Genomic DNA, 25,643 nt, shown 5'->3' with positions numbered 1-25,643 from the left:
CAGCTGGCGATCTCCCGTGGCTTGCCAGTTCATCAGATGGATGTCCCCAACGCCTTTCTTCATGGCCACCTTGAGGAGCAGGTTTACTGTGAGCAACCCTCTGGTTTCATCGACGACTCTCATCCTGGCCATGTGTGCTTGTTGTCTCGGTCTCTCTATGGCCTCAAGCAAGCACATCGCGCCTGGTACCAGGGCATCGCCGGTTTTCTTCAGACACTTGGCTTCTGTGTCACCCGCTTGGATGCCTCGTTGTTTTTCTATCACTGCGGTGACATGACTGCTTACTTGCTGCTCTACGTCGATGACATATCCTGACGGCCTCCTCCGCAGCCCTCATTCAGCAGATCACTCACCGGCTGCGTGACGAGTTTGCCATCAAGGATTTGGGTGCTCTCCATTATTTCCTTGGCATTGAGGTCGTTCGGCGACCCGGCGGCTTCTTTCTTCATCAATAAAAGTACGCGCATGAGCTACTTGAGCGTGCCGACATGCTCAACTGTCATCCTGTCGCTACTCCTGTTGAGACGAAGGCCAAGGTTTCTGCTCTCGAGGGCTCGCCCGCGTCGGATGCTCCATTCTACCGGTCCATCGTTGGTGCTCTCCAATGTCTGACACTCACTCGACTAGATCTGTAGTATGCTGTCCAGCAGGTGTGTCTCCAGATGCACGCCCCTCGTGACTCTGATTGGACCCTCGTAAAACGGATTCTCCGATACACCCATGGCACGATGTTCCTTGGGCTCACTCTCATGGCGTCCACCTCTCTAGATATGGTGGCCTATTTCTGATGCTGATGGGGCTGGTTACTGCGTCTACTTTTGGTTATTGCGTCTACCTCGGTACCTCCCTCGTCTCGTGGTCGTCCAAGCGACAACCCATAGTTTGGCACTCCAGCGCGGAGGCCGAGTACCGAGCAGTGGCTAACGCAGTTGCTGAGTGCACCTAGCTACGACAGCTACTCCAGGAGTTGCATCGCGACGTCTCACAAGCCAGGGTTGTCTACTGTGACAACGTCTCTACGGTGTATCTTTCCGCCAACCCCGTTCATCATTGCTGGACGAAGCACATCGAGCTGGACATACATTTTGTGCGCGAATAGGTAGACCTTGGACGCATTCGGGTTCTCCATGTTCGGACTGCACAACAGTTAGCCGTTGTGATTACTAAGGGACTGCCTACTTCCACCTTCGAGGAGTTTCATTCCAGTCTCTGTGTCTCTGGCGATGCGTTGAATATATTGTGCATGTATATTATGTCGTAGGCTCACCTCCTAGTTTTCTTGTATAGTTGAGGTTGTGGCCCCCAACTTGTACATCATATATACGTGCCCAGTGCATCAATCAATGCAATTGTGTTGCACGGCCTAAACCTTGTCTTCCACACGTATTATGGCAAAAAATTGTGGTATTTTTTGGTCAATACTAAAAAGTGGGAAATAGTTTGTCCTTGGGAAAGTCATGTGAAAGACAAAAGAGTACAACAAAAGAAGAAGACCAAAGAGTCCATGAGGGACACCTTAAGCATGTGCTAATTGGATGAAAAAAAACATTTCTATCAAGCGAGGCATAGAGTTTGCCGTCGAGGGTTACACGTGTTAGATATAAACCATAGATTCAACCGTAGAGATGATCATAATTCATTGTATCCCTGATTTATTGAATGTTGGTTGAATAATATCATTTGTATTAATTAACTTGTTTTGAGACTATGTACTTGAATAATTTTCTATGTTGGTCCATAGTCAAATTCATGTGGGGACACATATGGATAATAGATTATTATGGCTTTGCTATTAAGGGCTATACCCTACACCCCCCCCCCCCCCCCCCCCCACACACCCTCCCACTCTAGCTTCCATCTGTTCTAGTTTTTAGATCCGTGTAGCATTTTGTAGGTTTGCACTTGATTAGTCTTTCATTTTTCTAATTTCACAGAGTGAGACTAGTTCATTACCACCTGACACCCTTGTACTGCACACTACACTTAAAGTCGATTAGTCATGCATGGTGCCCATGATGAGTAGTAACAAAATTAAATGTTTATACCCTATACACACACATCCATTTCTGGGACCAGCAGACCCGACCCTCGCGTCGTCTCCCCAGGGACGCTAGGGGCGAACGCTCGCGCCGCCAGAGACCCTCGCGCTGATGCTTCCCCATCCGCCACTGCCGCCGGGATCTGGATGCGGCGGTGATCTCCTGGTGCGGCTGGAGCGTGCCGGGAGGGAGTTGTGCACATCAGCAAGGGCGGCGCCCCTGGTCGTGCGGCGGCCCCGCTACCCTCCATGACCCGCAGGATCCAAGATCTCCGGCGATGGTGGGCATGGCGGCGGCCGCGAATCTGGATCCCACCTATAATTAATAAAATGGCTGTATGCATCGCCCAGATACAGAGGCCGGGGGTATATCCTCCTTTTCTAAAAGAAACATTTTCTTAAAAAAAGAAGAAAACATCCATGTATGGGAAATCATTTTTTTAGTTCACGGGGCATTTTGTTAGGGAATCTTTTTCTTACTCACCAACAAACATTTTTAAATATTATAGACACTTCTGATTCAGTACACCCCTAAATACATCAATAGTCAAGATTGGTTCTCTTCTTAGAAGCTGAATCGCATCTTCTCTGCCCATCTGAATTTTATTATTGCATCTTCTTTCGTTTATAAGTTGTTTTATTTCATCTTCTTTTGTACTCTATAAATATCATATAGCTGATTATATCAGTATATTCACAATATGATGTTGTGTTGACCAGCAAAAGGGTCCAGAATGGAAACTAAGGCACTCTAAGTGCGAGCATGTGTTTCATGTAAGCAACTGGCCTTCGGTGTTTTGAATGAAGAAGGGCGTGGCGAACCAGGCGACGGGCGCGTGTGCCCCCGGTCCGGCCGATCGTCAGCAGGCCGGCGGGCGTTTCTGGGCCCTCGTGGATGGATCCACCGACAACGATGAGGAGGACGACGGGTCATCCTACCCTTGTTCCATATAGTCCAAAGTAAAGCGCATACTCCTATCCGAATCCAAAGTTTTAAAAAGCCAAAGTTACTTGATTCTTTTTTAATTAAAAGTTACTTAACCTTAGGAGAAGGATTTACCTGTAGGTAGTGGGGTCACGGAAAGAAACAGCATAGTCCGCTGAAACGGTAACCAGAGTCGGATGGTCTGGGAGGAAATGGACCACACCAACAGTGCAGCCACATACGGTATGTTGTAGTCCCTTAAGTTGTCGGACACATTTCTTTGCTTCTAGGTTCCAGATCTGATAATTTTAAATATAAAGCTTTATAAAAATATATATGATTTGCAGTACTAAACTATTGTGATGCCGTGTAAACAATATAAATATGAGTAATGTTGTACATACTCGTGCAGTTCCATCGACGGATCCAGTAATCATATACTGGCAATTACCACTTGGAGGAAAAAAATCAACACAGACTTGTTGTGATTTACTGCTCAATGTGGCCAAAGAATCACCAGAAGTAATGCTCCAGACCTGTGTGGATGCCAAGATTCAATTAAGCCGATGTATTGCGATGATCGATCAGTTTCTTTCCAATCATCAAATAGCTATCTTTTCTGTAGTTTTTACTTCATCCTTTTGCTTTTTGGCACGATCTATGGGGTTATATGAGTATTTTTTGCCCACGGGGGACAATAAAACAATATTACATGGGTGTAATTTTCAACCTTCGTGAAGTGTTGTGTATCACCGGTTTTCCTTATTCATAGACCTGGGGTGTTTTCCGCAAAAGAAAAGGATACACATACAGACTATTTTAAGCGCGAGCATAGAATGCTTATAATATGCCTCTAGTAATGCTATATACAATATTTAGGAAAACAGTGTATAAAATTTAGTAATTTTGAAATGATTTTTTTACCATCCAAGTCACTAATTTACTATTTCCCTCCGTTCGGAGATAATTGACTTGGTTTTAGTTAAAAAATTACTATATTTGTATACTATGTTACTAAACTCACGCTTATATTAACAGTGTATGGTCGCAAGGGAATCCAAACTACGGGTAAATTTACCTTTGCGGTGCAATCCTTTGAAACACTGCCAAAAGTGTTGGTTTCCCACGGGTTGAACATGACTTGCTGCACATTGTCTGAGTGTTCACTGAATGTTCGAACGCACGTCCAGTCATTCTCCCAGTCCCAAAGCTTGATCAAGCAGTCGGCAGATGCTGACAGCACAAATGGCTGGCTTGGGTGAATAGCCAGTGATTCGACCCAACTAGAGTGAGCTTTAAAAGCCGTGAGCTCGTCCATTGTCATACACGTAAACACCTGGATGTATCCGTTGCCACCACCAGTGACAAACCATTGCCTTCGTGGGATGAATTTTATTGAAAGAATCCAGTGTGAATCATGAAGTCGTCCTGACTCTTTTGTGGCTCTCATTGATATTACTCTTTCCTGTACAGAAAAGAAAATCTCTAGTCAATACATGGACATGGTACTCCATCTCTTCAAAAAGCGGTTTTGCTATTTGATGCCCAATCTTTTTTGTTTTAGTCAACAAGCATGGTGGTCCACGCAAAAAATGTGCCGGGAGCATCCTCAGTTTGTTATATTGTTGAGAGTAATGAAGTTGTAATAATTTAGTTATAGATATCTAATATAAGTTGTTCCAATATGTATGACTCATGAAAGCAATTGTAAAGTAACTACTTTTCATTATAGCGACATTTCGGCTCCCAGGCCCTAGGAAGCGCAGAATTTACAAAAGTCAAAAATGCTATTTAAAGAAAAAACTGTTTTTTCATATGGACACATATAGATGTCCTTTATGTATCTATTAAATTTCACTAAAAAATAAACTAACTTGTAGGCCACACAAAGGAAGACAAAGTTCCGGTTCAAAAAAAGAAAAACAAAGAAGCCCATTTTGATACATGCATTTGTTTTTTGTATAGAACACATATAAATACATATATTAATATAAATTTGCACACAAATACTACACATTTATATGTATAAGTACAAATGTTTTCAGAAATTTTCTGGGTATAAAAACTCATGTTTTTCACATTTTTTTAAAGGGCTACCTAGAGCTTGAGCTTCGAACGCTCTTCATAGCATAAGCGAATAAAAATTCATTTAGTTTTCTCACTTAAGTACAAATAAAAATGTAATGTGGTATCTTCATAAATGTTACGTTGTGTTCATTAGCAAAATCTCTAAAATGTTATATTTCCCCTTAATTTCCTATTAACTTAGTATTTTAATACCTACTAAAATTGTGACGATATGAAAGCATTTATAGAGAGATATCTGTATTTTTTTTTGTAGACTCCAATCAATATATAGAAAAAAAAATCGTGGTGCTCAAAATTTGTATTTTTTTCCCAAAGGAAAAAGAAAGATATTCTTCGAAAAACTTTGCTTTGTAGACTAGAAGCATAAAAAATGAATAGGACATGAAACATAAAGAAGTCGAGCCATACAAAACTCTTATGCTTCGTGAATTTTATCTTCTATGTTTCTCTTTTGAGCCTCCTAAATACTTTTCTTCTATATTAATCTTGTTTTGCTTGGCTGTTTGATTGGGGGCAAACTCTATTGTTAACAGGTTTTCTGTGTGCAATATATTTGGTTGTTGGTTTGGCAGATCTGATGTGTTTCTAGGTCGCACCTTGCTATTGTAGATAGATGTCCCAGATTAGCTCCACCTGCGCCTATTGCCGGCAAGGCCGAGTACCCAAGTCCCTATTCAACTACTCTCTTCCCATTCTTTGTGTGGTTTGTGTGTGACGATTTAGCTTTTTTTACAGAAGGTCAGGTGCGAGTTCATTGAGCTAGATCCTACTCGTTGTTGGACTACAATCTCGGAGGCTGGGACTCTATGTTTCCTATATGTAGCACTCTAATTTTTTGGTGAACTGGCAATTTTTCACAAAATAATTCAATAGGTTGAAACATGTGCAAAAGTAAGAAGTTCGGCTGGGTTTCCACAAATTTGAATTTGATTTTTGACCCCTTCTGGTTGTTATATTTGTACAACATACAAATATCACTTTTTATTTTCTGAAACTTTTGCGAGGGTAAAGAACATCCATGTATGCATGCATTTTTATACTTTTTTGGCTGCTAGGATTATGTGAAAATATTTTCGCGCACCAGGAGCACTAGTAAGATATTTATGTGGCATGGTGTATAAAGAGTTGTTATAATATGAGCTTTTAAAATGGATTTTTGTTATTTTCATTAATTCTTATTCCATATTTTATATTATTATATTTTCCTCATACGATTTGAATGGTACTTCTGATAAGGTTGTATGGTACTTTTCACTCACTCCCCGCTTGAAGCGTCTGTACACAAACAAGAAGCACACAAAGCTTATGCGTTAGCACAACAAACGAAGAACAAAACTGATGAAGTGTTAGACACCATGCAGATGATCGCCAGTTGAAAACACTCTACTACCAATACCCATATTTCATAGGAGATTATAGGAATGTCAGGTTGGGTTATAGCATCGATGGCTTGAATCCTTTTGGCAACCAAAGTAGCATGAAGAACACCTGGCTTGTGGTTTTATGCATCTACAACTTCCCATCGTGGGTCTGCATGAAGCGGAAGTACTTACACATGATTATGCTAACTCAAGTGCCAACCCAGTGGAGCAACGACCTTAACATATATCTGCAGCTATTTAAGGAGGAGCTAGACATATTATGGGCTGATGAAGGGGTCGAGACATGAGGCACTTTAACAGGAGAATATTTCCCTATGAGAGGTGTGCTACTGATGGCCGTGCAAAATTATCCGACATATGGGTATCAATCCGGCGTTTCCCACAAAAACTAGGCATGTTTTAGGTGTATGGATGACACACATTATCTCTATCAGAAGGCATCTCATAAAACTATGTACATGGGGCATCAGGATGGTTGGAAAAAATGAAGAATTGTTCGACAAGACAAAAGAAAAGTGAGAGAATCCACGTAAGAGGAGAGGACATGGAATCAAAGACATGTCGCACAGCTGGAAAGAGTGCCCTGAAACTGGAAAGAAGCAAAAGAGAATCGAGCCTCTCTTGAAATTATGGAAACCGTGAAGTACATTTTGGGACATGGACTATGACAAGTTTGTCTCCACGCTTCAGTGTATCAGTGTCATGCATATGACGAAGAATGTTACTGAGAGTTTGTTTGGTACCCTGCTGAACATACCAAAAGAGATAAAAGATACCAGAGCTCAGGAAAAGACTTGGAAGGCCTCAAAATTAGGGATGACTTGTTGGCTGATGTGGACAACAGCGTCGTTGGCAAGGTACATAAAACGGTGTAAAAACTCCCCTCTGCTTGCTACAGTCTGTCTCTTGCGGAGCTTGATAAAATATCCGAACGCTTCAAAGGTGTCTGAGATAGTTCCGGGGACTCATCAAACATACATAGATATCTATCACTTGATGAAAATATATCTAGGATGAAGTCGCGTGACTGTCAAGTGATGATCACAAAGATACTTCTGGTTGTAATTAGAGGGATAATGAATCCGCATGTTTGACAGACAATTCTTGACCTCTATAACTTTGCGTGGTCATCTAGAATAAACCTGTCATACTATGTGAGCTTGAGATATAGTTCCCGCCCTCAGTCTTTGACATCATGGTACATCTACTGATCCATGTTATCAGGGGCATTACACACCTAGGCCCGGTGTTCCTGTAAAATATGTTCTCACACGAAAGATTAAATGGGATTCTCGAGCGATACATTCATAATAGGTCCCATCCGGACAAAATCATTGTTTAGGGTTTTCTGACCATATAGGTAATCTTATTTTGCATGGACTACATGGAAGTCGATGAACCTATAGGTTTGGCCAAGAATAAGCACATTGGCGGGCTTCAAAGCATAGGTCATAAGGTCAAGAAGAAGAATTTTCAAGTGAATTCTTAGACCTTCCCAAATGAGAGGCAGTCTTCATTAGATCGCACACAGTAGCATTACAACACATTCATGTGGCCACCTCATATGCGAGAATAACATGACATAATTGAGAAGAAAATATAGACTCCTTGGGAAAAACAAGTCCGACGATCAATTCATGAAAGAGCACAACAGAGAGTTTGCCGCTTGGTTCAAGGTGTACATGCAAGCTAATCAATTTCCAGATAGTGATGACAAATCATTAACATTGTTACCCTTGGCGGCGGGAACCAACATGAGTGTCAAGACATACCAATCACATTAACAGATACACAGTATATACGAAGGGTAGAGACAAGGCTGAAAGTGTACCAGAACTCAGGGTTTATGAATGACGCTTTTACGGGCCAGGTAAAGCATAGGCACTAAAGCAGGATTGAAGAAATTGGGAACTTGAGTATGTGGTGGTGGCGTTATTCTGCATGTTCCTTGTCAGATGGGCAAAGAAAATACATCACGAAGACTACACTACCATGCTTATACCACCATCAAAGGAGTTAGTGAAGGTGCAAGTAGTTGGCCACCTAAATAAGTCATGGGTAATGGTGGGTGATGTGTCCCGATGCCTCTACATAACCGACCCAATTAGCCTCATCCATGTGGTCTACCGGAGAGGCAAGCGGAGTATTTCCGGAATGGACGAAGTCATTGATGAGGAGGACTCTGTCCAATTGAACGACCCAATGGAAGAACAAATGAACAAGAATGTCCCCTGAAGGAAAAGAACTACATTATCTAATGACGGCATTTTACCCTTGAAAATACGGAGCCACACAAAGATAATAGTGCATAACATGAAGAGGATCAAACAAACCATTTTGAAGGTTGTCCATGAGTGACATGTATTGATTAATTTGGTCTTCCTTTGTATTGAAGACTAATTTAATTATGTACTATGAGGTTATATGTCTTTTTAATGCACATTAACGACTACTATGTACTTGAGTATTATGTTGAGTTCGGTTAAGTCTTGCAACTATGGCATCATGACCATGGTTAAGTCTTAAATCTTTGCCACACCATACAGAGGTGATAACATGACACCATGCCAAGTTTCATCATTTTTAGACTTAGTTTACATCTTTTTCAAATCATATTAATTTACAACCACTAAATATACCTAAAAATTATTGAATGTAATAAATATAGAAAACTGACCCAAAAAGGTGCCAAATGACTAAATGGAACTTAAAATGTGTAGATTCAACATACAACTTTTTTAAGGCCAAGTTATAAAAAAGAGTTCGCCTTCAAACCTCACACACTCCCTCTGAAACTCTGATATTCACCTAGAGACTCGTCCATTTCTAAGAGAAGTACATCACAAGTTTTCCATAACCCTCTCAAAATTTTACCACAACATATAGAGGTTATACCGCGACACCATGCTATGTTTCATCCTTTTCAGACTACATTTACATGTTTTTCAAATTATATAAAATTTATAGACACTAAATTGCTAGAAATTCATTTGATGCATTAAATATAGATAATTAGCCCAAATCAGTTCCAAAATTCAACATGAAACTTCTACTAGTCTACCTTCAACTCAAGACAAAATTGGACCATAACTCTAAACATAAATTGATATGGCATCAAAAAAACACAACTAAAAAAATGGTGGTGGGTGCTAGATACACCCGCCATTAATGGTTATGACAGTCGTGCGCACGAGAAACCACCCTCCACTTTTAATTACCGAGCAGTGGCGGGCTTGGATAGCGCCCACCATTGCTAACTCATCCCCCCCCCCCCCCGCCCAAATCAAAAGCAGTACATAGTAAAATTTTGGTGCCTGATCCATTCATCTTCCCACTCCACATGGGCCACACGCACACATGCCCCACTTCCACCGAGCTCTACCTTTGACACGCGCCCAAGTTCACAGTCGCCGCCGTAGCTCGGCCAGGCCTCCACCGGCCCTGCCCCAAGCTCCACCGTCTGGTCCAAAATCCACCTGCGCCTAGGCTACCCAAGCTCCGCTGCCCAGCCCGGCTAGTCGGCTCCCCTCCACAATGCCTCACCCTGATCTCGACCGGCCTCTTCTCACCTGAGATCCATTGATGACCCCGAGCATCCACAGCCGCTGGCTCATATTCCTCTATGATCCCGACATCAGCTACAAACCATATCAGTGAGCTCCTTCTCCTCCTCCTATTTAGCATGGATACAAATTGGTATGATTTGTGTGGCGATGGTGGTCATCTGACCATCTTGCATATATATTTGGTTGTTTGGTGCTGGCATGAAGCAACATTTGGCTACTCGTGCATTTCTCGTCTTCTTTTTCAGGGAATAGAAATAAGTTCCAAGGTTTTGATCAAATGTTGATTCATTTCCATTCCTTGAATTTCTAGCACTCAATATGTCATTTTTTTAGCAAAGGTCTTGATGAAATTTTTCAGGAACTTTTTAATCAATTACATAATCAGTTATTATACACCCCATTATTATTATTATTATTATTATTATTATTATTATTATTATTATTATTATTATTATTATTATTATTTATTTGGTCTAAGATGGTTAGAGACAACCCCCCACACACACATCTTCCGAGCAGGCATGGACGATTGATCAGTCGATGCCTTCATGTCAGGAAGATCCTCGGAATAGGTCATGCACATCAAGATATGATGACGTTGATGCCAAAGATTATTCGAGCGGTGCGGAAGAAGAAGCATAAGATGAGGGACAGGAGTGTGGCGAGGCGACAATTGTTGTCAAGAGGGCCATGGAAGCCTAGGTCATGGAACAAGGTGCTTATCACTACATACGCAATAACTCGACTTAATAAGGTTGGCAAACCTGTTACTCTGTCCGTGAAACCTGCCACATCAACCTAAGTCCATAAGGGGCCGTAAAAACAAGCACGAGGCACGCGTGACCTACTATTAATGAACATGAAAGATAGTTTGAAGTTCGGCAAGCACATAGGCCCCACACAGAAAGATATGCATGATCATGTTCACCACGTCCTCGAGTCCAAGGAAATACCATGCAAACAGACTTTGAAATAAGAAAGAGGATTCGATACGGTTATCAAACGCCAATATCCTTTGACTACCGATGAAGATTAGGATGAATTCATTGCTTACCAAAAGACCAATGAATACGAGATGACCGAAATCAAGGGGATAGCTGTCATCCAAATCTGCGATGTCATGTATGATCGCCTCCTTTGAACCGGTAAAACAAAGGACACGATGGAGGAATGTGTAAGTGAATAGTAAGGAAAAGGTTGTCAACACCGATAAAAATGAAAAAGCACCGCCTCATAACAGCTCGACAAGGAAGTCATTGGCATACGAACAATGTGCTAACCCGCCAAGATTACTACATGTCTATATCCTAGGTCCATAAATGTAATTGCATCATGTGTATGGTGACTTCAGGATTGAGACGAAGATTCAACATGACAACATCATGGTTCGGAGCCAGCCAATCGTAAGTCAGGTTCCATCGTTAACCGAATACATTACATGGCGAACGTTCCAACGGGTTACGGTTTCTATGAAGAGTGTTCCATGTGGACAAAATACTTGTGGATATCCAAGAAATCTTCTATCTGTTCAGCTTCTATAAACTCAAAATTTTCCTGATTAGGCTAATGGGCGCTTTTCAAGCCAGAGGGGCCATGCGCATGAATGTTATAAATGTCACGATATCCGACCCTTTTCTCATGAATAGTGAGAACATTCTCGATGAGACTACTAATAAGTCCATGAAGGATTGCCTTCTGTGTTTCCACATAAAAGAACAAAGGCTACTACTCGTGGCCTTCCGAACCAAGTAAGTGCTTGTCTTGTTTATGCATTCGTAGTTTTTTTACTTTATATATGTTTTGACATAACGAACTTCTAAACTTGGTCATATTCATGGTATTTTCACATGTTTGCGCAGGGACCACTAGATTCTGGTAGTTCTATAACCACAAAGGTCCAATTATTACTTCATGGATTCCACGAAGAGCCCAAATTAATAAATATTGGTCGCTACAGGCAAACTTTCTGGATGGTTGTCTATTTAGTTGGAATTTGAGCGAAGTGATCATCCCGAGGAGGAACTACAGAAATGGTAAGATATGCTTCAAGAACAGCACTCAATTGTGTCGCAAGCAGTAACCGGAGCTTAGTCTGAAATGTGGCTTTTATGTTTGCCTTCACATCGAAGACTTCCTGCAGTTGGTCAAACCGTTCAAGAAGCAAGAAGACGTCGTCAAATGGGGACAATACCTACAATTCACGCTGCTTGAAGCGGGCATAGTGTCCGAACATATCCAGAGCTTGTTCGTATATGTCAAAAACAAGGAGGTCATCTTGTCAACCTGGTTCTTTCGTAACGACGCCGGCGAAGATGAGTCAAACGAACGAAAGAGGCATGCTTGATGTGTGTGTAGAGGAGAGCAGAACCAGCAAGGCAAGCGGTCTACCAAGATATTACATGACTACACACTTCCCGATTGTATTATTTATGTAGACAAACACTTAATTTGTTGACTATGTATTGTCTGTTACTCGTTTATTGTTCACTTATCTTTTATTGTTATAAGTTACTCTCGTTAGTTTTATGTGATGTGGTCCTATTTATTGATAGTAACTTGCATCACATCTGTTGTGGCATCGTGTTGCTTGCGTCCTGGAGACTGTACCAGAGTAGGGAGGAAAAAAGTGCCTGCCTCTAGTACCAATCCTTATCAGTAGCTGGTAAATAAACACATCCACCACTGGTACCCAGCCTAACCAGTGGCGGGTGAATACGGGCGCCCATCACAGGTAGCAAAATTACCAGTAGCAGGCGTGATGCCACTGGTAGGCCTTTTTCGCCTGCCACTGCTAACCTGTTTTGCAGTACTGTTATTAGAGTTATGCCCATATCTGGACCAAATTATACTATTTGTAGTGTATCTTTCGCAAATTTTGGTTCGATATAATCAAATTATGTTGTTCATTTTGCTGGACAAATATGTGCATTATGTGCTTCTACGAACAATAATACTATAAAGGCACACACACACACACACACACACACACACACACACACACACACACACACACACACACACACACACTTCTAGTTGTTCATTTTCCTGTACTAATATGTGCATTATGTATACGAGAGTTATGCATACGAGAGTTATGAACTGCAAGAATTATTTAATCATGTAAAAATGAAAGAAAAAGAAAAAGAAGAACATACGTGCAGGCAACTACATGGAAGAATCATGCAAAAAATATAACGCTACAAAGAAGGAAAAACCACTGAAGGAAACTCGACCAACAACACGTACGGATATTCTTTTCGCATCGAACAAAGAAAAAGAAGAATGGACAAATAAAACTGGAACAAGAACCACACGACTGCAATTAGTCGCACTTGATGGGCTGGACACAAAAAATTAAACATAAAGAAGCAATCAAAACCATATACAGCCTTTGCCGCAAATAAAAAACCATATACAGCCTAGAAAAATATGTTTGTGAAGCAGGCTTTAAAATCTTGTTGCTAGACCTTATTCCACACAAAATGTTGAATATCCAATTGGCAGTTTTATCTCTCCTTTGTTGTGTGAATGAAAAAATGAATGCCAGTTAGAAATGTATGTACCTGGGTCTCGTAGTTCCAAATGGACACGTATCCATTACAATGACCTCCCAAAATCCTGTGTGACATAGAAGGATAGTTCAGCACTAAAACCATAACTCAACTTTTAACAACGGTAGTGTCACTACTCCGAAATTTTAATCTAGTACCGATTAACTACCATGTATTTTTTTTCCGGGTAACTACCATATACATTAAAAGGCATTTGATCCTGAGTGTGTATGAAACATAATGAATAAACTCTGTTACATATCTGATATCAGATTTTTAAGTATGAAAAAAAATGAATTTTTTTATGGAAAAATGAAGTTTTGGGAAATTACGCGTCGTGAGCTTGGCAGTTACTTTCAGCAAGCATGAAAATTGCAGATACGTTTAGTATTTTTGCTAGGATTTATCATGCTTGATGAAGAAAATTGCCATGCTCGGGACATATGCCATAAAGAAAGTTTAATTTACCATGCTTAAAAAGCCAACCTGAAATTTTTAACATTTCCTTTAAACTTCCCTCCTCGGAACATAGCCACATTAGGATATGATCCTACTATACCCCATCCATTCCAAAATATAAGATGTATTAATTTTTTACATAAAACATCTCTATCTTTGATAAAGTTTATTGAGAAAAGGACTACACTAACTGCAAAACGGTTGGCAGGTAGGGGTAGATCTAAATGATCTCTTTTCCCACTAATTACATTCATAGATGCATTAGAATGATTCTCTCTCCCTTGTAATTACAAGAATGCATGTACAATAATAACTCTCTCCTCTCATGTGCACCTCTTTCTCTTATTATATGCATGCATGCATACACTAGAGTACAAAAACTGATGTTTTGAAGCTTAAACCGCCGGTCAGATTCAAAAGATGTTTTCAAATAAAAAATCATGGAGCGAGACCTTTAAAACTAGATCCTACGTTTATGTTCTAGCGATTTTTGGGTCAAATTTTACCAGGCCTAGATTTTTGTAAGTTATCACACATGTGGTACATAAGTTACCATGTTGTTTGTACAGAAATTACCGGGGTATAAAAGTGGTTCCTCCAACCTTCTATCCACATGCACATGCATGCATGCACTATAGAACAAAAGATGATGTCATCATATATTCTCCCTAATTTGAAATTCAAAATGTTTTCTAGCTCAAACCATTGGTCTGGTTTAAAATCCGTTAACACATAAAAATTTCATCGCGATGAGATCTTAGAAACTAGATCCCATGATGGTATGTTCCGACGACTTTTTCTCGTGTAGAAGTTTACCACACTTGGGCTAAGTACGTTAGGACGCTTACGGTGTGTACATTACCATGTTGCTTGCACAAAAATTATCGGGGGGTATGTTTTCAAAATCTTTTTCCCTTGATCGAAGTTACAGTGTTTGTGTATAAGTTATCATCCGTGCAGTGTGTATATTACCCTGCCATTTATACATATATTACGAGGGTATGTGTTCAACTACATTTTTCTCTAGTCAAAAACGTTACAGCGGTGTTTGTGCATGTGTTATCAGGTCAGCGGTGCATATTTGACCATGTTATTTACACAAAAACTACCGTGAGTATATTTTCAACATCTGCTTTCCTAGTCAAAATTTACCATGGTGTTTTGTGCGTAACTTGTCAGTTAGGTTGTCCGTAAATTATCATACTATTTACACAGAAGTTATGGAGATATGTTTTCAATAACTATTTCCCATTCAAAAATTATCATGGTGTTTGTACATGTCTAATCAGCTCTGTGCAGCGTAATTGATCATGCTATTTACAAAAAACCCAGCGTGGGTATATTTTTCAACAACTGTTTTCCCTGGTCAAAGTTAACACGATATTTGTGCCCAATTTGTTAGGTTTGTTGTGCGTATATTAGCACACCATTTATACAATAGTTAGCAGGGGTACGTTTTCAACAACTTCTTTTCCCAGGTCAAAAGTTACCAAGGTGTTTATACGTAGTTTATCAGCTCTGCGGTGCGTAAATTATCATACCTAGTTGGGTGACTCATGCATTTGCGTGCCTAGATTTACTATGTATTGCTATGTTCTCTATTGCAAACTACCCTTGGATTTATATTTTGATGCTATATTATTATCGAAATAGTTGAGAATAAAAAAAGAAATCGTAAAATCCTATGCAACCTTTGGTATTTGATGGAGTGTGCATTTTGTTGTTGACACCGATATTTTATTATCTAACAACAACAATGCAAGAACGATGGGATGGAGATCCACATCAATCCATTCAAAATCATCGATTTTATAATAATGTTTTGACTTTTTTTTTACTTTACTCCTGGTCATTTCTATTTATGTTTGCTACTACACTCTCTCCATTCTGGTTTATAGGGATCAATTCAAAAATCTCACCAACCAAGGTAGATGGTGAGTGGTGGAATGATTTTTTTAGTTTGCAAAAGTACTCAATTAATGCACTTGTTTTTCTTGAAAATTGTGTTTACCAATGCATTAATTCCAATACATGCATGTGTGCCCAATAAATGACCAAGAAGCTTTACATGCATTGGTGTGTTTTATCTTAATTTTTCATGCAGAGATTTAAATGTACCTTGAAATCTGAACATGTGATGGAAAGTAATAAAAATGAGACTTATAAAACAGAAAAACTGAAATCTTACGATGAGCCCCGTAAACCGGAAGGGAGACAGTAGCCTTTAGACGAATTTTCCTCATAATTAAATCTTAATATTGATGATGCATATCTTTTTTTGTTCTTGTCCCGCATTGAGCTCATTTCTTATCAATTTTAAAGGAAATACTGAATTTAAATATTGACTGATTATACTATACTTTATGTTATATTTGTACATGCACCATTACTTCTAGATGCTTCAAGGCATGATGTCTTACTCGAATTGCCTTATAGACATACCCAACAATGTAATTATCAGATGAAGTTCTTAGATAACACTTAGTATCATCCTAATATTCCCTTTATTGTCATGCATGTTTTTTATGGGGATTGATTTATCTATTTTTAACATAACTCAAACAACTTGCTACATAGTTCACATGATATGTTGCTTTCAACTTCTTCTCTTGCAGACAAAATGCAGTTTTGCTTCCTTAACTTGCTTTATGTTCACATGATATGTTTTATACGCAGTTTTACACATGTGTAGCTGGTTGGCATCGAACACCGATTTTTCTTGCATGATGATTTATACCAATGAAAGTGATCTCTACCTATTTACACGTATCTACCATATTTAGTGTAAGTACTAACTTTTAGCTTCTAGATAGAACCCGTCAAGTACAAACTCATTTGATCTTTGCATTGGATTTCTTGGAAAGCTCTCGCATCGCCAAAAGTTCAGGGGGGAATGGGTTTTCGTGACATGGGGTTGTTCAACCTAGCACTCCTTAGGAAGCATGGGTGGAGGCTTATGGTTATCCCAGATTCATTATGCGCCCGGGTGTTGAAGGGTCGACACTTTCCAGATTCAGATTTTTTGCACGCTACAGTGCCGAAGTCAGCCTCTCCAGTTTGGCGGGCAATTGTGGCGGGACGCGAGGCTCTTCAGGCGGGTCTGCTCATGCGTGTTGGTAATGGAAGATCTATCTCTATTTGGGAGGATAAGTGGATTCCAGGTACCATTAGCATGTCTCCTATGTCCATTATTACTCCCACTACTTTACATACTGTCAATGAACTCATTGATGAAGAAAATTGGACATGGAAGACGGATCTTGTTCGACAAAATTTTCTCGCTCTGGATGCAGAAACTATCTTGAATATACCATTGCGTACCGGAGGTGGGGATGATTTCTTTGCTTGGGCTTTTGAAAACTTGGGTGTGTACACTGTCAAGTCGGCGTACCGTGCTCTCATGAATCAGAAAGAGCGTAAAGCTCTAGAGGAAGGGACGGCTACCGGTGCCCCAAAATCTGAACAACAGATGTGGACATCTCTGTGGAAGCTCAAAGTTGTGCCTAAGGTCAGAGTTTTTTGGTGGAGAGTTCTTCGCGGGATCCTCCCTGAAGAAGCAACCCTTAAGCACAAACATATCAAACCTACAAGCCTATGCAATGTATGCTTGGCCAAAGAGGAGGATCTTATGCCTGCACTGGTGACTTGCTCCCATGCACGCAGATTCTGGGATGAAGCGCAAACATGGTTCGACCTTCGACTTCCACGCCTACATCCAGCAACATGGGCGCGCGACATCCTATGCGATGATCATTTTTCGGATCATGTGAGAGGACAGATTGTGTCGGTGATGTGGGCTATCTGGCATTCGCGGAATCGTTGGACTCATGAGAAGGAGCACGTGGATCCAGTGTACTATACTCGACGCATTCGAGAGGACTTGGCCTTGCTCGACATCCCAAAAAAGCAAGCTACACTGTTGCCAGGTCATGGTTGGCGACCTCCAGAAGCAGGGTTTGTCAAGATAAATGTTGACCGTGCAATCAACTCCGAAGCAGGACTAGCTGGAGTGGGTGGTGTAGCTCGCTCTGCCACGGCGCTGCTTGCTTCCTGGTGTAAACCGCACATCGGTGTTACGGATCCTCTCATTGCTGAGGCCTTGTCACTACGAGATGGAGCCCTATTTGCTCGTCTACGAGGCTACTCACATGTTATATTGGAATCCGACTGCCTGGAGATTGTGAATATCTGGAACACTCGTCACGGCTCTCGTTCGGTCGTGGTCCGTTACTAGTAGAGATTGGAGAGCATGCTTTGTCTTTTGACTCTTTTGTAATTCAGCATGTAAACAGGTCTGCTAATCTCCCGGCCCATCTTTGTGCAAGGCACGCCAGCACACTGAGGATGACCGAGAATTGGTTCGACTCTGCACCTTCGTTCCTGATCAATAGCCTTACGGCGGATGATCCTAGGAGCGTTTTTGTTTGAATAAAGCTCTCACAATTCCCCGCAAAAAAAAGTACAAACTCATTTGGTGTTTATATGTTGTACTCCCGCAGTCCTTTCACCCAAAATATGGAGCGCATACTACTTGATATGTTGCTGACCTCACTTACGCACGCAGTCTAGCCCTACTTGTTGGATTCAAGTACAATAAACTGCACAACTTGGCTGGAAAAAAGTAGTATTCTTTATTTTCTTTTTGATATCTCAGCTCAAAAAATAAATTGTGGCAAAGTGTGCAACCTTGTGTACTGATAGTATTTTGGGCAATAGTCTAGCAAAATTCCTGTATTGCCCTTTCTAAAGAACCCGCCTATATTGCCGATGTCAATTTTCTTTCTTCCTTCGTGTTCCTTGAAATCTCTATCTCGTGTGCTGCGTACTGCTGGACTTTTTTTTGCTAAGTGTGTACTGCCTAGACTTGTGATATATAGTACTCGTATATATAAGTGTTGTATTATTCGTTTGCATGCATGTTATCACAATACGGGAAAGGGACCACTTCAATTCATGGATGCATCTATCCTTCTCCTAAATACGTACATGCTTGTACACCAGCACACGTCTTCGGTCTTCTTTTTACAAAATGTTGCATCTTTTTGGCTCATCAGAGCCTTGCAACTCTAGGTAATCGAAAGTATTCGTATGCATCTCCTTAATGTACATGCTTATACACATGTTCGGTATTGTTTTTCCGAAAGAAAACACTGCATCCTTTTGTCACGTACAACTCTAGTAATCTGGGCCATTCGCTAGCTATTACTTACCTAATCTAAATTGTTCCTTTTCTATCGTTTTAATAATATAATAGATATTTACATAGAGTTTACAGGGGTATGTTCCAACAACTATTTCCCTGGGAGAAAATTACCATGCTGTTCTGCACGTATGTTATCAAATATACGTGGATAAAATTATCATGTTATATACATAGAAGTTACAGGGATATGTTCCAATACCATTTTTCTCTGGTCAAATTTGGTGTAGATACAAAAGTCTCAGTTTTGTATACATGTGTTAGTTTCCCTCAATTAAAAATTTATTATTCCATCTAATGAACACAAAATATAAAGTTGGGTTAGTTGGTTAATGGGTGTCACCACATGAATAGCAGCATTTTTGCTGACAGGAAAGTAAAGAGGCTTCAAATTTCTAGCTTCCATGTGCTAGACATGCATTATAGTTGGATTTGTTGGCTACTTTATTGGGTATTTGAAGCTACCATAGGGTCGTGGGTTTGATCCCACCATCATTTTATTATTTTTCTCGGCCTAACAGTTTGATCATTCATCTATTGAAAACAATGGTTCCCCTCAAATCAGCACTAATTTCTCTCGGCCCAACAGCTTGATCAACACTAATGGTTGTAAGATGTGGTGCTTAATGGGCCTCAACTAATGCAGCAAAAAAAGTCCTGGATTCAATTCCTTTAGCATCATTGTATACAATAACAAATTAGTATAATTATATTCACCATCAAGTATACATTTTATATTGTTTATTTCGTATTATAGATGTTCATATTTTTCACCTTAAACTTGGTCAAACACAGGAATATTTTACTTGTGAAAAAAATTATTGCACCTTATATTTTAGAAAGGAGGGGGTATTAGAATTTGTGAGTTAGACGTTAGCTGTGACAACCATGATTGCAGGAAGAGTGAATTTCATCAGAACCAAATTCTGGAGAGGATATAGCATGTCTCGGCAGTTGATTGCAGAAAGAAAAAAAAAGTTCCTTCAAATCACGTTAAGTGGGATCTGCATCTCAGGTTTTTCTTCCCTTATGCTGCATTCGGTATTGCATGGATTAACATAATCCTGTTTTCCAAACAAATATTTCTCTATTAATAGGATTTAACAGAAATAAATAGTTTTCTCAAATTAACAGCCTCGAAAATTGTGGATATGTTCAAGAAATTTCAAAAGATGGGTTTCATTCTTGCCTACTTCAATTTTTTGGTTTTTTGAAATGTACACATAATGGAGTTTTCAAAATTGACACTATCAAATTTATAGTTTGATACTAGTTTTTGGGACCAGTAAAATTTCGTCATCCCAACTTCAGCACCAACTAAAAATACATATAGCTAAAATTGTTAAGTGGGCGAGAAGTAATAAAAATATAATAAATTGAAAACATTCAATTAATTTTTCTTTGAACAAAATATTCTAAAAAATTGTAGGTAGTGTCACTTTTTAGACCATATCAAAATAAAAGGATATAAATTGACTAGAAGAAGTGTATATCATATAAAATTGTTGAATACAAGAAGAAGTAGAACAATAAAGGGAAAAGGCTAGCGATAATTGTTGATCATGTTTTATATGAAGGATATATTTGTTTTCAAGTTAGTTAAAGTAACTCCCACTTCAATACGCGTGGGGACTAAGGTGCAGCTCTCTCCTCTGTCTTCTTCACCATCGGCTTCATCTACTCCACCTATAGAGGGCACCGGCACGTTGTTGCTGCCGACATCACTCCCCAAACCACTGAGACGCAGCGGTCGTCACCCCATCAGTGCTCATGGTGTGACAGCCACTTGATGAGGACTTGATGACCAGGGCCAAGCGTACGACAACATCTCGCATCCTCGGCATCGAAGGTTATTCATGGATGTATGTGATGGCTCCGTACTTAGTATAGCCTGCAAAGGCTGGAGAATACAGACCTTTTTATGATGGCATCTACCCAACTGGAGCATATACGACGAGAGAGATTTTCTCCCTTCATGGATGGTATGTAATCTCTGGATAGGATCTATCCCATCTTTATTTTTTGGTTGTGCTGGACGTGTTGGCTGTACGCATCGTGCTATGAAGAGGAGAACATTCCTTCATTGTGGTTATATCATTTTGATATATCAATTGAATGAAATGTTCTTTATCAAAGAAAAGTACCAAATGCAGACTAAGGCCTTGCCTAATGGTGGAAAGTGGTCGATGCTTTCCCACCCATTCAGGTTCAAGGCATGGTACTTGCAATTTGAATTTGTTACAACAATTCTACTGTAGGGGCCTTTCTTACAGTCTTTCTGTCAAAAACTGATGTACGAAATGAAAGTAAATAAGTGAAACTGAGTTAAAACCGAGTCACTCACCAAGGCTCCGTTGGATGCACGTCCATTGATAATGTTTCCCGAAACTCATCCCTGCAGTATATGATCTGAAGAACACAATTGGTTAGAAGCATTTAGCACAAGTAAAATATATGCAAAATGCAAGCAACATATAAGTTTATTACACCTTTATTCGTGGTCGGATAGGCTGCTTGGTAACGAGCACACACCATTCGCCATGCCAAAAACAAAGTATGAGAACGAGGAAGAATATCACATAAAATCAGTACTAGCATACGTTAAGTTCAAGTTAGTTGCTTAGCCTAAAGGAACTATAATAACTAACCTCGGAGGTTACAGTCTTGCCTGCTGGACCACAAATGGCCATCAATCTTACCGCGTGCCCTGGACCTTGTCTAGACATGTAGTCATCTATGTCCCCTATGTCCTCGGGAACTACACAACTCTCTAGAACCAAGGAAAGGGCATCCATGTTCGTCGGCGGATGTTGTTGCATTTCCATTGTTAGAACATAGGTGCAAGTGGACCTTGGCGGGAGAACGCCTTGGAATTGCGACAGTCCATCCAGATAAATCTCTGGTGTTTTTGGGACACATCTAAATGCGACATGCTGGTCACCTAAGTTGTTAGTTAGGCGCAGTGGACACGAGATCAACTTGTTTGGCTCAAACAGGAAGTCGAGCTGGCAGGGGTGGATATCCAGTAACCCACCCTCTATATTTGGAGATGCATGCAGACACCCACTCTCTATTTTTGGAGATGCATCCAGTAAGCCACTCCCAGTAGGCATGTCAGGGCTTATCTACATGTAAGAAGAAATCACAAATCAAATAAAAATGTTAATCTTGGTAGAAAATAAGAATAGAAAGCAGGCAAAGTGCATGCATAGTAAACACCGAATTGTGCCCTTAGTTATCACACCTGGTTCAAGGATGACCCTGCATCAATACTTAATGCATGTTGTAACTGAATCAACATCTCAGTCTCATCCAGCTTGTTGACAATATACCCTATATCCGGTCTTTTTTGCCGATCGGCCTCGACACAGCTTAAAGCTATTTCAATGCATGTCTTCACTTGTTCCAAATATGATTGCACCATGTTTAATGATGTGGAATGAAACCTACTCCTCCAGTTTTTATTCACCTATTTTTTTTAAATGTAGAGTGTTAGAAAAGTTGAAGTACAATTTGTGAACGATGTGCAGTAGTTGATCTCAATAAAGAAAATATTTTTTTATTACAAGCTCACTAAATTGATGGGAAAGCATTTCAGCACTTCTGGAGTAGCCCTTAGGTCCTGTCATTATCTTTATGATTACAACACCTAAGCTGAATATGTCAAACTTATTTGAGATCACACCCCTCTCTATGTATTCTGGCGGTAAGTACCCCCTGCATAATACACCATATATTTTATTGATATCATTCATAATTGATACAAATATAATTTCATATCATATGAGCGGAAATTTTAGAACGCAATAAGATTTAATCTTACAATGTCCCCATAGAAGTTTTTGTAACCTGTGTTTGTTCTTCTCCGAAGAAGAACCTGGACAAGCCAAAATCTGCGATTTTCGGTGTCATATCCTCATCCAATAATACATTAGCTGGTTTCAAATCCAGATGATAAATAGGAGATTCCAATTCCTCGTGAAGGTATTTCAAACCCTTGCATATCCCCCTGATTATTGCATAGCGTGTGTTCCAGCCATGCCCACTACACTCATCTGTAGTAACAAAAGGATGACTATTCTGGAAATGCAAATTTTGAAATGATTCATCAGGATACTAACTAAAACAAAAGGAGAATCATCATACCAGAAAGATACTTGTCAAGGCTTCCTTTCTGCATGTACTCAAAGCAGAGCACCCTGCGTATATCTTCAGCAAAAATATTTCTTCCATTGTAGTCTACATATCGTTTCTGAATTTCATAGCAATAGCCAACTAAATGCACGATGTTTTGGTGTCGAAGCTTTACAAGGTTGTCAAACTCATTCTGAAATTGTTGATCACTGTCTTCGAGTCCCGGCAACGGATGAAGCAGCTTCACTGCAATCTTTTCCCCATCTTTAAGAACGCCCTGGAAACATTTAATACATATTACAAAAAATATTTTCCTAATATTTGATGACCCATATCTTATACTTTCTGCATCACAATATATATGCATCTGCGTTTTGCATGCAATAAACTTATCAACTTTTACTGAGTTAGAAGAAAATAATAATAACATATGCAAGACAGACTATCACAAAAAATGTATTTTATAATATATAGCAGTGTGGTTTTGCAAATGTTGGTACATTTTTTTGTTAACTTGGTCAAACCTAAATGAACATATGTGTTGTGAAACAGATGGAGTACTAGTATAATTCGTTGTATGTATTAAAGAAACGTTTTTTTATGCCCTTGCCATTAGTGAGGGCTGAAAGTATGAGAATGCCATCAGGGGACGTGCTCATAATTGTTCCCTCACCACTGGTAGTACCAAGGAATTGAGAATCCCCTGAAAAAAACATCATAAAGCAAGATGGGTATGCCAGTTAAACATCCTTATTGTTGTAGCCCATAAACTTGCGCAGCATGGTAATTAAAATATTAGCAACATTCCTCCCAGTACTGCTTCTCGTCGTTTGAGCCACATAATAATAACTCACAGACCTGGAGGCAAATCAAAATATGAATACAGAAAGCTATACACAGATCTGTAATCATACCATGTAAACTTTTCCAAACCCACCGCTTCCAAGTTTCCGTTCTTCAGAGAAACCATCTGTTATTTCTTCCAATAAATGGAACGACAGATCTCTTGGCTCCACACTCACAAGATCCATTTAACCTTTCTCCTGGTAGAACAAAAACAGCAGAACCGTTGTACGATAGACTAAAGATGTGGTTATATTTTACTGGTACAATAAGTGGCATACAAATTAATGAGCAACCATGGTCAGAGAGAGAGAGAGAGAGAGCGAGAGAGAGAGAGAGATAGATAGAGAGAGAGAGAGAGAGACTCCGGTTAGCTAATGGAGATATGGTGATTTCTGCTGATTTATAAAATTTAACTGCAGATCTGCCAATAAACAGAGATGTATACAATAATATATATAAGGAACAGGTTAGCGGACTAGCTCGGAGGAGGGCAATGGGAGTCATAAGTCTGAAGATGAAAATAAGATATAAAGCACAACAAGATACAAACAGGTGAAGAATAGGATCAAACAACCACATCCCTAGCTGAAAGTCTAGTCGGATTACCACCAGAACCGCAAATCGATGCACAGCGAACGTAGCTAAGAGAACACCTCCGACCCGAATCACCAAACAGCGGCCGGAAAAAATTAAGGAGGACAACTCACGTACCGTCCTTCCGGCGCCGCGGTGGGAGCGAGATCTGCGCGGGCGGCTGCACTGACCTTGCAAGTAGGACGAACAACGGCGGTCTTTGGCTAAAAAAGGGTCAAAGTTTCTAGGTGGCGATCACATGATGGAGCCGGAACAAATTACACAGTTAACTAGATTAAGTGTACTTTATTAATTGCACGGCAGCCAAGGTGAGCCCATGTGATCTGTCCCGACAAATTATATCGAGATGAGGCAAGTGGCGCACTCCACCCACCGGTCCTGTCCTTCCTCGCTCCTCCGTTGATCCATATGTGATCGTTACTCACTGCGACGTAGGTCAGGAAGCGTTTAGTTACTGGATCTATCCGATGGGAGATGGTAGCACGGGCTATTTTCAACCGGTTTGGATGACGGTCATGTAATAGGATAGGCAATTAGTTTTTCTATATTTCTTTTGCTAGCCGGTTGTGGCTTTACTTTTACCCTTCTGCTCTTTGCGAGCTTTTCTGGTTCGTTCGTTTGAGACTTCAAGATCTGTGTTGAACTTATTTACTTTTTAATAAATGTGGCTATATGCGTTGCTCTGATGCAGAGGCCCAGGATCTCCCCTTTTTCCAAACAAAAAATCTGGACACAAGCCGAGGCCAGCCGAGTTCGATCCGAGTCACGCTTAGCTCGCCATTTTGGGAGAGGTCTCGGCTCGGCCCGCAGCTGCCAAAGAGCCCTATTTGAGAGGCTGGGCTTGCATAGACCCATGCTCG

At 40.3% G+C, this 25,643-nt stretch overlaps 1 protein-coding gene across 1 annotated transcript in view; it reads right to left on the bottom strand.

The window, feature by feature from the left end:
* Positions 1-25,068, bottom strand: part of LOC123123820 (uncharacterized) — a 30,663-nt gene extending 5,595 nt beyond the window's left edge. The window contains exons 1-13 of the mRNA XM_044544450.1: positions 24,901-25,068; positions 24,258-24,386; positions 23,356-23,620; positions 23,033-23,264; positions 22,776-22,926; positions 22,454-22,678; positions 21,858-22,334; positions 21,699-21,719; positions 21,554-21,618; positions 13,563-13,617; positions 4,042-4,428; positions 3,368-3,499; positions 3,099-3,262 (exon numbers count right to left, since the gene is read on the bottom strand). Coding sequence (XP_044400385.1) covers positions 3,099-3,262; positions 3,368-3,499; positions 4,042-4,428; positions 13,563-13,617; positions 21,554-21,618; positions 21,699-21,719; positions 21,858-22,334; positions 22,454-22,678; positions 22,776-22,926; positions 23,033-23,264; positions 23,356-23,620; positions 24,258-24,374 — 2,291 coding nt within the window. The 5' untranslated portion in view covers positions 24,375-24,386; positions 24,901-25,068. The remainder of the gene's footprint in view (positions 1-3,098; positions 3,263-3,367; positions 3,500-4,041; positions 4,429-13,562; positions 13,618-21,553; positions 21,619-21,698; positions 21,720-21,857; positions 22,335-22,453; positions 22,679-22,775; positions 22,927-23,032; positions 23,265-23,355; positions 23,621-24,257; positions 24,387-24,900) is intronic.
* Positions 25,069-25,643: the final 575 nt, after the last annotated feature.

The sequence above is a fragment of the Triticum aestivum genome, chromosome 5D (genome assembly GCF_018294505.1).
Source record: "Triticum aestivum cultivar Chinese Spring chromosome 5D, IWGSC CS RefSeq v2.1, whole genome shotgun sequence".
Classification (NCBI taxonomy): Eukaryota; Viridiplantae; Streptophyta; class Magnoliopsida; order Poales; family Poaceae; genus Triticum; species Triticum aestivum.
This window is presented reverse-complemented; position numbering and strand designations above follow the sequence as displayed.